Source organism: Temnothorax longispinosus, chromosome 8, assembly GCF_030848805.1.
Source record: "Temnothorax longispinosus isolate EJ_2023e chromosome 8, Tlon_JGU_v1, whole genome shotgun sequence".
NCBI classification, from domain to species: domain Eukaryota; kingdom Metazoa; phylum Arthropoda; class Insecta; order Hymenoptera; family Formicidae; genus Temnothorax; species Temnothorax longispinosus.
The window spans coordinates 20,942,268-20,956,517 of NC_092365.1; the positions used below are offsets into that span (position 1 = coordinate 20,942,268).

The 14,250-nt window shown below is 39.3% G+C and overlaps 1 protein-coding gene across 12 annotated transcripts in view; it reads left to right on the forward strand.

Annotated features, from left to right (window-relative positions):
* Positions 1-14,250, forward strand: part of Hipk (Homeodomain interacting protein kinase) — a 31,589-nt gene extending 17,339 nt beyond the window's left edge. For 6 of the 12 annotated variants that reach the window (XM_071786060.1, XM_071786059.1, XM_071786065.1 and 3 more), the window contains 11 exons: positions 395-718; positions 1,014-1,193; positions 1,273-1,419; positions 1,502-1,660; positions 1,871-2,295; positions 2,798-2,887; positions 3,442-3,711; positions 3,889-4,051; positions 4,265-4,488; positions 4,957-5,241; positions 6,033-14,250. In XM_071786060.1, the coding sequence (XP_071642161.1) occupies positions 395-718; positions 1,014-1,193; positions 1,273-1,419; positions 1,502-1,660; positions 1,871-2,295; positions 2,798-2,887; positions 3,442-3,711; positions 3,889-4,051; positions 4,265-4,488; positions 4,957-5,241; positions 6,033-6,231 (2,466 nt within the window). In that variant the 3' untranslated portion in view covers positions 6,232-14,250. The remainder of the gene's footprint in view (positions 1-394; positions 719-1,013; positions 1,194-1,272; positions 1,420-1,501; positions 1,661-1,870; positions 2,296-2,797; positions 2,888-3,441; positions 3,712-3,888; positions 4,052-4,264; positions 4,489-4,956; positions 5,242-6,032) is intronic. The other 6 variants (XM_071786067.1, XM_071786063.1, XM_071786066.1 and 3 more) reach the window with 6 other exon arrangements.

Genomic DNA, 14,250 nt, shown 5'->3' on the forward strand with positions numbered 1-14,250 from the left:
TATCGGTTAAAACTCCCCCGGGTGACCTACTTCAGGTGTTTGGGGGACACACCGGGAACTGGCATTTGCATTATTTCTGGTGTGCCCCCCGCCCGTTCTTACTTTCTTCGCCGGGGCCCGCGCATGTCGAATGTTGTGGACATTTGCGGGACTCCGGTGTCTCAATTTGGGACGCCTTCTCTTTGCGGCGAGGAGGAATCATCACCCCCTCTCGGCGCACCCTCGAGTGTTGATGGGGGCGCGGTCGGGGTCGGGGTCGGGGCCCAAGATTCCCCGCTTGAGCTCCGGCCCCCAAATATCGGTAATATTTAATCGATGCTCTTAATTATTAGAGCGAGATTTTTTTCGTGTATAACAAGGAGTTTTTCTCATACAACTGTTGTTTTGTTTAAAGGAGCGCCGTATAACACCCGGCGAGGCACTGAACCACGCGTTTGTTACTCTATCACATCTAGTCGATTACGCGCATTGTAACAACGTCAAAGCTTCCGTCCAGATGATGGAGGTTTGCAGGCGCGCGGGAGATTTCACTGCGAGTCCTGCGCATCATCAGGCTCCGCCGGCGCCTCAGCCACCTCCACCAACGTCTTTAGTAGCCAATTTTGTACCGACTACTAACGGCAGTGCGGTGACTCTCACCTTTAACAATCAATTGTCTAATCAAGTGCAGCGATTAGTCAGAGAACACCGTACCGCGCAAACAGGATATGACAGTCTGGTATGTTTAGATAATCCTTTATCTTGTTATGTTTGCATGTATTAGTTTACTGTTTCCGAAATGGATTACACTCTCATGCTACAACAATATTATATTTTACTCAAAACTTTTAACTTTTTAATAGTCAATGTCTTATGAATTGAGGTATATATGAGATGAATTCGGAATCGAATTTAAGATCTGCCTACGAGTCGACAGACTTTACATACTCCTCACTATGCTCACTTCTCTTTTATTTTAAGTTCAATATTTTATAAAAACTGTTGGCTCTACTTTATTTATTTTTCAATTTTAGTACCAAATATATAGCAACAGCAGTCGACGGGCGACACAATATAGCGGTTCGTCTAATGGATCCAACAGCGGACGGAGTGGCGTGCACGATTTTCCGCATCAACTGGTACCCGGCATATTGTGTCCACCGCATGGCTATCAGACTATGCCAAGTCCTGCGAAGCACGTAGTTGTTGCTCAAGTAAGAAGAATAGTAATCGTATATGAGCAATTAGTTTATTATAGGAACAGTTAATCATTAATAACAATTTATTTTACAGCCACCGCAACCGCAACAAGCACCTTTGCAGATACAATCGTCCATTATATCGCAACAAGCTGTGGCCGCGGCGGCTGCAGCTGCCCAGCAACAATATGCTGCAGTTCCCGTGTCTATGGTCGAGACTGGTCGGCAAATGTTGCTTACCGTAAGTAAAACAATGTTCACTTTGGAATGACCATATAATGGTCTGGTGTGTTGACGATCTGATACGTTTATGATCATCATAGAATGCTGTACAGACATCTTGGCCTGCTGGAAGCCGTCAGATGGCTGCGATCGTACCATCGTGGCAGCAGTTACCACCGCAGCATATTCAGCAACCACTGCTTAGCGATACTGGAGATTGGGGAAGGCCTCTTATCGTCGATAGTTCTGCTATTCTACAGGTAGTACTTACCAATAAACTATCTGTAATATTTAACGAAAAAATGAGGCTCTTATCAATATTTGCGAGTAATTTTTCTTTTTCATTTTGTGATATTTTATATTATTTATTGCTGCATTATATCTATAAAACATTCTTCTCATTTTATGCGTCGTAAAGTTAGAAACTTCTCAATAACAGTTTTTAACTAATCTCCCTTGTTTTGGGGAAGGATCAGCGGCCGGTATTTCCTGTCACGGAAGTTTACAATGCTAGTGCACTCGTCGAACATCCATCGCAGAGCTGGGGCAAGCGCACTGTCACCAAACATCACCAGCATCATGTGACGGTACCTCAGCAGACTCAGCATAGACATGAACACAAGAAAGAGACGCAACAACTGAGTCCAGTGAAGAAACGAGTCAAGGAGAGCACACCGCCAAGTAGCATGCGACGACACTCGCCGTCGAGTAGCCATTGGCAAGAGCAGCCGGTGCAGTCTCATCATCACAGTAGCAAACACAGTAGTAGTCATAACGTGGAACATCAGCCAGTCGCAACCGTGCGACAGCAGACCATTACGATTGATGATACGCCTTCGCCAGCCGTTTCCGTTATCACAATCAGTGATAGTGAAGATGAGACACCTGGAAAATGGTGAGTGTTATACTAAGTCTACATCACCAGTATTGTATATATTATAAATTCGTATACTAAAAATGCGAAAATTTTTAATGTAGTTTAGGATATATTTTTAATTTTTAATTTTTAGACTTTAGATTTTAGACTTTAGACTTTAATTTCAAGTAGAGATTGGAACCGATATAATTTCGTAGAGTTTAGATTTAGATATTATAGATACATGTAATGATTCTCATGTTTATTCATATAAAAAGTAATAACTGGTGTAAGATTTTTTTTTTCACATCTATAGCATTAAAACTCGCATTTTTACCGAGATTGTAATACAAATTTGCTTATCAATCTTCTCAATAGGCAAATCAAGAAAACGTTAAAAATATAAATATTAAAAATATTGACAGATTATATTTTTATTGACAGATTATCTTTTTTGTTGAAAAAAATATTTGGTTAAGCACGCATATTTCTTAGTGCATTATTAGTTGGTAGTAGAATCACGCATGGATATCGTTGACAGCTGTGGAGACCGTCAGTGCAGCGCCTGTCAAAGTTTGGCAACTCGCCTGTCGGGCGACGGACGACCTGTCCGTGAAGAAGTCATACGAAGGTATATTAATGTAATATGGCGGTGTTATGTGATTAACGATAATCAATTAGGTTTTGTTGAGAATATGCAGTTAACAGATTGAATGTCACAAAGCATTAAGATTGATTTCCTACTTTCCATTTCGATACTTTGCTACTAGTCATCCAAAATCAATTTCTACCTAATGTACCTTTTGCTTGGAAAGAAAACTTAGTCTTTAGATTATATATGTATTTAGTATGTTCATGAAAGTTATATTTATATTACATCCTTAGCATAAATTATACATTTTATAAAATCTACTACTAGTTTTCAAAAATACGATTTACTTGGTTCACTTGGTTTTATCACGGGATAGATACGGGCTATTTAGGGATCTGGTTGCGGAGCTTGGTGTGAAACAACTGTCGACTAACACAAAGCCACATCACTTAATAAATAAATAACCGTTGCAAATAATCTCTAGCATGCGATATTTCATGGATGCGGCGTTAACTTGCCAATGGTTGAAGCACGCGATGACGATTGCCTCGATGACTCTAAATAAAGAAATTCTCCTTTCCTTGAATTTGCAGTACTCAATCGACGCCGCGCGTTGTACAGCCGATGCAACAGTCAGCACACACGAGCAGTCAGCATGCGAACGGGCACGTTACGACGCACAGCTCGTCGTCACATCGAACGCAACGCAAGAATGTCATTAGCTGTGTAACTGTTGGTGACAGTGACGGCGAAGCCAGCCCAAGTCGCTCTCATGCTCATTTATACCTGCCGCAACACCCGCAGCATCAGCAAACCACGCAGTTAATTAAGCATGAGCCGCAGCAACAACATCATGTTAGCAGGTGAGCGCTCAATAAATGACGATTTACGTGAGAGGAATCCGTTAATAAACTTCTCAAAATCAACATATCCGGTTATTTTTTAGTCTTTTTTTATTCTGCTTAACTCTTGTATTAATTTCTAAAATGTGTATAATTGTTAAACTTCTTGATTAACTTTTCCTATCATTGTTACTACAGTAGCTCAGGATATTCCTCTCAGTCACAAAAGAAGCGGCTGTTGGCGAAGGTGCAGTCCGAATGTAACATGGTGAACGTCGCGACGAAACTGGAACCCGGTGTCGAGTACCTTGCTCCACATCCGTGTCACGCGCCAGCTTGCAAAGAGCCACCGACCTATCAGGTTAACTGAGATTTCTATCCGCCAGATTTCTATCACGCCTTTCTTTATACATTTTTATTTCTAATTCTCTTGGAACACATGAACTATTTTATTTATTTAATACACTATAGAACACTCGACTAAGCGAGGGAAGAAGGGGAACAAGGCCGCGACAGTTTTATCTTTTTTTTATTATATTTTCTTAGTAATTTCCTTTGATTAATGTTTTTCTAGGATGACGTCTATGACATATATGACCACTGCTTGCAGTATGTGACCACGAGTAGTGCGCATCCTCACCTCCAAGAGCAGCATATTGTGTACACGACCGGCACGGACAAACGAGTGTCCTGGCCTGGGAAGCGAACCGAGTACAAGCATGAGTACGTTCAACCACCGGCTGCTCATTCGAGAGAACATCAAAAGTGGGTGGTGGCCAATCCTGTGCATCAATATAGGTGAGAATCGTCCTCCTCGGCATGATTGCTCGCGGTTTTTTTTTTTTTTTGTTTTTTTTTTTTATCGGGGCATGTACCGTAATCATGAGACGAACTCTAGAGCGATTTTCGCGACACGATACATAGCGGCGGAGCATGTTCTCATTAAATAATCGGCGTGTTATATGTATGTAAGCAATGCTTTTTTTCAAAAAGAAACGAGCGAGCCAAGCGTGGCAAGCAGTTAACACGATTCTAGGCAAGTAAACGGCATGTGAGTCTCTATCCGATAAAACAAAATTTTTTTATAAATTAGTTTATTTCCTCTTTCGATTGTACGAGAGAGAACTGGAAGAGGAGTTTGCGAATCTGTTGAGTGTGCGCATCCGTTAAATCTTCTATTTCGTCCTTAAAGAGACATATTGCAGTAAGTAAACGAAGCATGTGGACCGCATAACGAAAGGGTGGATTTTGTTTTGCGTTTTGTAGGCAGAGCCAGGTCGTAGGTACGGCAGCCCATCCGGGCCATACCCACAGTCATCACGGACATCCGGCTCATCTAAGTCCCGGCGGCAGTGGCGGTGGTAGGAGTCCCGCCGGTGGGGCTGTGATAGGAAGCGCCCAGCATTTGGGACAGCCCCTCTACCAGGAATATGCTCACGTGCGCTCGAGAGCCCACGCGGTGCCGCCTCCTGTGTACGTTACCGCGGCACCATCGCAGGCTGCTACCGCTATCCAGCAACAAATGCCCACGTATCAAGGATTCACACCCGGGTGGGTAACTAGAGAACTAGTCGATGCATGCGTCTACCCATCTCTACATATTTGTTCTAGCGTTAAATTTATATCATATGTAACCCCAAAGTAGACTTGTGATTGCGAGTTTATTCTTTCGTAAACGTTACGTTTCGTGGCATGTATTAAATCGAAGCGCAAACTCGCAGGAAACCGATGTTTAGTTTTCACTTTTCGAAAGGCATTATATGGCTCGATTTTTGAAAGTAAGCGTTGATAAGTGTTCGCGGGAAAAAGTTATGTCAGGTAAATCAAATTTTTTTTAGCTTATTTGTTGGTCATTCAAACTTACGCTGAAGAATATTTTCCTTCGTTGTGTAATGTAAAATAAAATATATATTAAATAAGAAATGTACATCTCTAATAAAATAAACGTGAATAATATTATTAAGCACAAAAGATCTAGCCTGAACGTATATTGGTACATTTCCTATTTACTTAATTGTTATCATAATCGGTCACTCTCGGTAACTCTCTTAATATAATGTAAAATAAATTGTAAGGAAATAGAATTAACATTATAATAAGTGCAAAGAATTTATTTCATATCGTTTTTACTTGAACAAAATTTTGTTGAGAATTTTTTTATCTGATGACAAATATCGAGATCCTGCCAATAGAAAATTTGTAACGTAATTTTGTCAAAGTTAATTGTTGTCCTGAGTTTACCCTGAAATGCTTGTATACTATATTATAAGAAAAAACTTATAATTTTCTTTTTTTAGAGCTTTATGGAGACTTTCTAATGTGCGTTATCCCGTTTTTTACAGCTCGTCTCCATTAACGTTGTATGATTCTAGTCGAGCGTTGCCACCGCCAGCTCATCACAGCTCGGCCAGACCGTTACTGGCGAGTCACGCAGCACATCCGTTGCCTGCGCATATGCAGCCTGCAGCCGTTTATGGATTGGCCCCGCTTTCGCCAGCCAAACACCAATACCAACCTTCCAATTTATGGTTTACCGAGTAAATTATTCCTGTCGAGAGCCGTGAATTAGAGTTGTGTACGAACAAATAATTAACGAGTAAATTGTACGATTTTCTGGGAACTTACGAGCCGCCCGTGCCAATCAGCGAACGTCGATCAAACGTAATGGAGAAAGAAAAGTGTCGTGCGTATTTTCCCCGTTTTCGTGCAGGCCTGGCCAGTAAATGAAGCGGGTAGGGAGCGCCTGAACCGCTGCGATTGCGAGTACGATCAGTAGCACGATAACACAGATTCACGATCGAGCGAGTTTGCCGAAATGAGTAAAGAGCAGGAGTGTGTTAAGGCAAAAATTTTGACAATCCGTCCTATATATAAGCAGCGACCACTCCTTTCCGACCGTTCTCGTAGGAAACGAGACACGAGATCACGGTCAATATAACTAGATCTCTCTTTGTATATGTTTATTACGTCTTTCTTATCTTGTCCGAAACAATTCCATCGTTTTACCGTGACAATTTCACAAGGGGGAAAGAAATCGAGGGAGAAAGACTATCCTGCTTTGACATGCGATTGTACGTGAGCTGATTTCTCACGAGATTTATCATCTGGCACATTTCTTTCTTTTTTTTCTTCAACTTCGAGTGACACGTGTATCTTGACGTATGCGGCATGCTTTAAATTTCGTAAGTTTCCAGAGACACCGATGTTTTATTACGGAAACGGTAGAGTTTATAAGGACATTGTACAGACCAAAATTTTCTATCGAATTGTCCCGATCTGTTTAAGGCTCATACGTATGGTTTCTCTCTCTCTCTCTCTCTCTATTGTACATACATATATATACATATATATGGAACTGATACGTGACTTAAACAGATCGGGAACGTTAATATCGATGATAGACGAGATACGCACGTATAGCGGCAGTGCCGATCCACGTGTGCGTGGAACTGTTATTAACGAACATCCTTCATATGCGATAGTAGCAATTTAATTTAAATGCGTATGAGTCTGCATTTCTTTATATGTCGCAGGACATATCGCGCGCGAGTATCTTATTTTTAATGCTCCTTAACAAAATCATTTTAGCAAACTTAGGTTTTTTCCGATTGTTGTAGTAGCGTTCCTTTTGTTCTTGCTCGTGGAATTTTTTCTATTACATTAAGAATATCGCTAAGGGATGTAGCGCTCTATAATCTTTTACGATATTTTATTCATAACGGGCACTCAAAACTAACGAGGTAGCCACATTATTCTTTGTAGTTTGTAGCTTGTTATTCAAGTATACGTTAACACACATACTATACAACATACATGTATACACATACATACGTCCACACGTACATTATTTAGTTATATCGCATATTCCGAACTTCTTCGAGTAAGATTATTCAAGTAGGGTTGTCGTAAATATATAGGAGCATTCGTCAGAAATAAGCCAGAGATTTAGAATCGAGTCACGAATTTATTAAGGTGATTGCACGATATCCAAATCGACAAAAGCTTTGACGTGCCTTTTTTGGAACAGTCTCATTATTTATTATCCGTATATTATTACTTTATATCGTCTTCATCTTATCATTTTCATCGTCATCATGCTCGTTATCATCTCCATTGTCATTATCATTGCTAACTATCGTTGTTCTTATGCCTAATATTTTGTTTTGAATTGTATAAATAATATTATACAGGCAGCATGCCTTGAGCTCGTGGTTTGAAACGCGAAATTATATGACCACAATTTTGAAAAATTCATAAATTGTATATAAGTTTAACGACGTTTCATTAATATTTCTTTTTTCATTAATGCTTTGCATTTTGGCAAAAGGAAGATATTCGAATCAAGTACCATTGCACAAATCAGTGAAAGAAATAGAAAAAGAAATGAACAAGTGATATAGTTTCTGTTTTCAATACAGAGTAGAGTAATTTCTCCTTGAATGCTGAGAGAGAAATAGAAAGAGAAACGCATTCTGTGAAAGAAATGTATGCCAAACAGCAATAAAGTATCATAATGAGTCTTACGATAAAGAATTTCTCGCGGATATCACAAACTCGCATATTATGCATATTTCTTTTTCCGCGTGTATAGATGTAATAATAATGATACGGGGGGGGGGGTTCTATTTATAAATAGTTTTCATAAAACGAATTTTCGCAATTAATTTTTTCTCGTTCAATCATGTTCTTCCTTGTTGCATTTTCCGAACTATAGTCAACATCATACATCAGGCCTGGTCAACTTCGATCACCGGAGCCACATAGTTTCTTCCTTTTCATCCACGGAAAGTAGGGGGAAAGGGAGAAGTGTCGTGACGAAAAAGCTTAAAGTTGACCAGGCCTGTCTCACATCAATGGTTTTCACTCTAGTTTATCATTCTCAGGCGGTATCATAGACGCGGTACGCATACACACATACATAGTTCTTCAGGTACCGGCGTCGTTATACGCAACTGCTAATACATGTATTTCGTGATTTAATGGAATAACGCTTATAGGCATTGTTTCACTAATTCTATTAATATAAATGTATAGAAAGTTTGTAACGGTAATATTCGGCGTATATGGGATTCATTGCGGTATGTTGTTTAGAGTGATTCACGTCCAGAGTTTAATTAGAGATATTTTACACGTAGAGCGAGAGTGTGGAAAAGTGCGAAAGAGTGAGTGTGAAAGAGAGAAAGAGAGGAGAAAATTACAGAATATATAGATATATAAAGATATACAAGTGTAGCGTAGGTGTAACGGAGTTTTAAACATGTTACCGGTATCACTGAGAAGAGAGCCCTTTACGCGATACAATAAGTAAGCGACAAACGATATACAGCTGCAATTTAACTATATATTTAACTTATAGAGCAGGGCCGTTACGGCTATCGGGTCCATGATAGCCTCGCAAATCTCTCGAGTGCCTTTATATCGAGAGGCATCAGATGAATCGACGTAATCTAACGATGCCGAACTTTGCTTCGGCAAAAGCAACCCTAGACTTCTTCGTTTCTTCTTCTTCTTCTTCTTCTTCGTTTCTACAGTTACGCAGTTTAATCCCCTTATACTTAGGATCGAGCGATTTGCTCTTTCGTATACGCATCAATACGTTTGTACACGTTGTACGAGGAAACAAAAAAAAAGAAATATTTAACCAACTCGATGTGCCTGTTTAACGAATAATCGTATTTACACTGGGTAATTAACTGTAACGGGAAAAAAAAGAAAAGGATAAGTAAAAAAGGGAAGTCCGTTCTTCTTTTTCTTCGACATAGACTGAGTGTGTTATAACATAACGTACGTTTCAGTGAGGCATCGCAATCATCATAAACCGTTTTGCTACGTGTTTGGTATCCACCTCTCTCGGTCTCGGCATAACGGTCGCGCCCAATTGTACATATACATACATGCTTCCACGTATGACAGTAGAGATACTCGCGTCGCATTAAAAAAAAAAAAGAAAAAAGGAAAAAGATAACTACCGTAACTGTCCTCCGCGTGAGAGTCGTGAGAGGAAAACACGAGTCATATCCTTAGGTTTCACCAGCGTCGGATGTGCGTAGAACGTGCGTGCGCGCGTGTGTCGCACGTGCACACGCACGTGCACGCGCGTAGACAAGTAGTCATACCACGCGATAGCGATAAGTTTTATCCCCCATCCATCTCGTCACCCCGTAATAAGTTCGCGCGCATTATAACTAGATCGATGATGATTTTAGTCATGTTTTTCACGAGCAAGTTTTGACTGACGACTGAGATTTCGAGAGATAATAATAATAATGAAAAGATTGTACGGCGTTCGAACGATTGTAGTCATATTTAACGTTATCGTTTTCGTCAGGTATCCACGTGAGGAAGACCCACGTGGTGGTGGACAGGGTGGTGAGACATTTTAGGTGGGTGACATATCGACATATTTTAAGGGTACAAATCGTGTACGGACCACTTACTTAGGTCGACTTGATTTTCGTATTGTATCGTACCGAGTATGTTTGAGTTTCTGAAGTCGATCGTCAATCAATGCGTGCTCTCCGAGTCATGTTAACGCACTCATGATCATTTTAACGCATATATGTTACACGATGTAAATAAAAAAAAAACGCTCATACCCACCACATACACATACACTCACACACATACACACGCACACAATAAATTACCTAAGTAAAAAGAAGTAGAGACGCTATAAAACGCTGTGTGGAAAGTTAAGTAAAAGATACCGTAACTGTATCAATGGTTCTATATAGTTGTGATATTTTATTATAACGCTGATAGTCGTGCGCAGTTAACTTTAAACGGGTTCTTTCGCGTGCCCGACCACATATATAAATACATATATACATCGTGATATATATATATATATATATATATATATATATATATATATATATATATAAAGTATATAGGAGTATCTTAATCTTAATACATTGATTATACGTGGGAGGGAGATCGTACGTTGCTGCAGTAAAAGTAATTCACGATGACCGATAAGGCGATATTGACCTTATGCGCGATTCCTTTTTTTAATTCCGAAGTCTAAGCTATATCGCATGAACTTTCACGGATGTTTCCTTTCGTCACTTTTCGTCTTTGGAATATCATTTAAAATGTTTAAGGAAATTCAATGTTCTGTGGTTTTAGAACTATTTCGTGTTAAAATTGTGTGACCGGTAGATTTTCCCGCGATACGAAACAGGTTTTTATACATTAGTCATATAATTGGCATTCGATCTTCTAGAAATGCTGACTGATGAGTTGTAAAAGTAATGTTTGTCCGCTCGCACACCGCGGTCGTGCGCAATTGTAACGTTTACTCCTTTCGTTAGTATAATAACACATTAGAGATAAGCATCTAGTTCTTTTAATCGTTTTGGAATATTTGTACATATGTTTTTCTTATTGCATCCGTGGTGGGGGAGTGATATATTAGTCTTAGGTGTAGTGCCTAAAGTGATGAGATTAAGTGTGTCCGATAATAAGATTTATTTAACGTATATAGAATCTCCAAGTCAATTCCGCGCCGGTGGAGAAAAAAATTTATTGGATCGCGAACGATCGCCCGAGAATTGAGGCTTGATTTGATATTGAAATTACTCAATTGGAAGTTGGTAGTTTCGATATTAACGAACTCGTCGATGAGAGGAAGAAACCGGAGGGGGGGGGGCGATAGGCCCGTGTGATCAGTATTTTTTTGTGTACGGGCCGCGGATTATTTATAAAATCATGCAAAATCGGGAAAACGCTTGGGTGTGCTTAGCGTGGAAAGATATTCGTGTAAATATACGGTGAAACGGCAAAGAAAAATGAAAAAAAGAATATAGGATAAGGGGGCAGGCTTACTATTTCATTGTGGAGTTAGGATTATAAATATTCATCGCGTTATACGGACAGTTCGTATAAAAAAATTATATTATTACTGTAAACAAAGTAACATTGACTCTCATGAGAGATAGACATGTAGCTATAAAGTATAGGAAAGAATAACATATTTTTGGAGTTAATAGAGGATTGATATTGTACTGTGCTCCGTAAGTTATTGAACGTTTCTCCTTCTTAGGTTCTCGGTCTCTATTTGCTAGATTGCTCGTCGTAATCGGACCACATTTACAAAGTATGGACAATTGTTAGCTAAACTTTAGCCAGTTTTGCCGATAAATCGAATTGATTATCAAGTTTTATCGAAACGCTACGTATTATCGAATCACTCGAGTCTACTTAAATGTATTCGATTAAATGTCTTCTGAAACGTTTTTACTAATATTCCGAAATTCTAGATTTGTTAGAAAATATAATATAACGTGTAGATCTAGTATTACATTTAGAAAGATGTAACATTCAGCGTTCAAAAAAATGGTTTTTGAAACTTCAGTATTTACACCTGAAATTTAATGAAGCATAAAATTTGATCTAACGCGGAATATAATCATTAAAGTCGATCATAGAAAATTCTAGAAGTTGTTACTGAGATAAATGAAGTCCGATTAGAGAAGCAAGAATAAATAGTCTGTCGCGCGGGTAATTATAAAGTAGGAAGCGACGAGATTCATTATCTGACTGTTCTTCGATGTTCTTAATGTTCACTATTATACTATGGTAATGTAACGGCAAATAATAATCAACAGTGGGACTTGTACTACATACGTTTATCGATTTATGCATAATGCTGTATTATAAAGATTAGTCATAGGTGAAGAGAGAGCGAGAGAGAAAGAAAGAGAAAGAGAGTACCCTCGTATGTAGACACATGATTGTTTAGATTCTCTGGCCGTTTACAAGTTTCATCTTTGCGTGGCTAATATAGGCAACTCTCCTGATTAGGCATGTTTTTTCGAGTGGAAACTATTCACTCCACGAGTCGGTAGTGAATTTGGTGTTTTACAAATCGAACGTTTCAGACTCCTTCCTCGTAACGTAGAGGACGATCCAGCTCGCAAACTCTTAGATCGCCGGATCGTTCGTGCATTGGACCAGACAGAGATTGATCTTTACACTCATATTTGTAGAATAAAAAACAGGCGCGTGCGTAATTAGAGGACTCTTTTTACAAACGCAGGCCACATTTTTCGCTCTTTCGAGTCTCTCCAACATTTTTGGTACGTACACACACGTTGAGGGACCGAAAGCGTCGTCTCTTCTAGTATCCAGCGGCGTGCAAAAGCTCGTATTTTGTGTGAAATGGACAGTATTCGTTTCTTTACTACTTATTATCTTTAGGCATGAATTCCCTTAGCCGTTCAAATTAAGAATAATCAGCATAAAGCCGGAACAAATTATAGAAGAGGCACAGATGTATGTAAATGTCCGTCTCATTTCGACCTCTATATACGATTATAAAGCCGCTTGCTGCTCTTTATCGACAAAGCATATGTCTACGCTACGTATTTGTACTGTGTGTAGAATGTACGTCTCTTTCGTGTGTATTTTAATACTACGATAATAGTAGTAACGCGCAAGTTGCATAATTATTGATGCGTCGTTCTAACGTGATTACAAGTATCGTTTATTTCGACATTATTAACAGTACAGATTATCGCGAATTCCTTTAGTTTAAGCATCGTTCAATTACGTTTTCGATACATTATACTCGATAATCTCCAACATGTAAATTAATTTCTTATATTTACAGAGCTAATTGTTATCTAAATCTACTCGTTCGAACTAATTTGGCAGGACAAATTATAACTTTCGACGGATAGACTGATTTTATGAAGCAATTCAGGCCCGTATTTATATCGCGCGCTTAATGCTAAATTTTTTGTTTGATTTCAAGTTTTATCTGTTCACGAGGAAGATCTTAAATCAGCCGAGTTTCATGTGTGTGGGTGCGGCTTTTCGCACACACATAAACGCGATTCACGAATGCGAGCCTCAATTATCAGAAATAGCGTCGAATACAATTCTCTACGATCGCGCGTGTATTCACTCTGTCAAACTTCTTTTAGGGAAGAATTTTCGTAGCGTTGCCTTACTAATGAATTATTACCGATATATACGATAATTGTTATACGCGACATATATACATACATACATACATACATGCATACATACATACAAGCACGTTGCCGAATAAATAGATTGTTAAATACATTGTCATCGATTAATATACTATCTGCCAAATCTCTTTCTCTTACACAAACGAACAAACATCACACAAACATCACGAGAGATCTGCGTTGCGGGTAGATTTAGAAGCGTGCGACTGCGTCTGTGAAAATTATTATTTGGTTTGGAGATATCAAGATAAGTCGGGAAAGCTTATCAGCATTTCTAGCTCCTCCAGCGACGTGGATCTTTCTTTGGACCACATATATACATGCATACGCCAAGAATATAGTAATCCTAATTGATCGCCCGAAGTGGCGAGTAAAGTGAAGTTTCTAAACTACGATTAATAAGTGTATAGAGCGTTTTTGAGCTTTCGAGGCTTTCCCAAGTCTCTCAAGGTATTGTAATTTGAATCCAGAACCATCTTCGCTTGCGTATGTGGTGGCCCGCTTCTTTGCGGGCCCGTTCATTAACACACGGCGGCACACAGGTCGTAGTGTCACGAACAGTGTCACACGTCGAGAATAT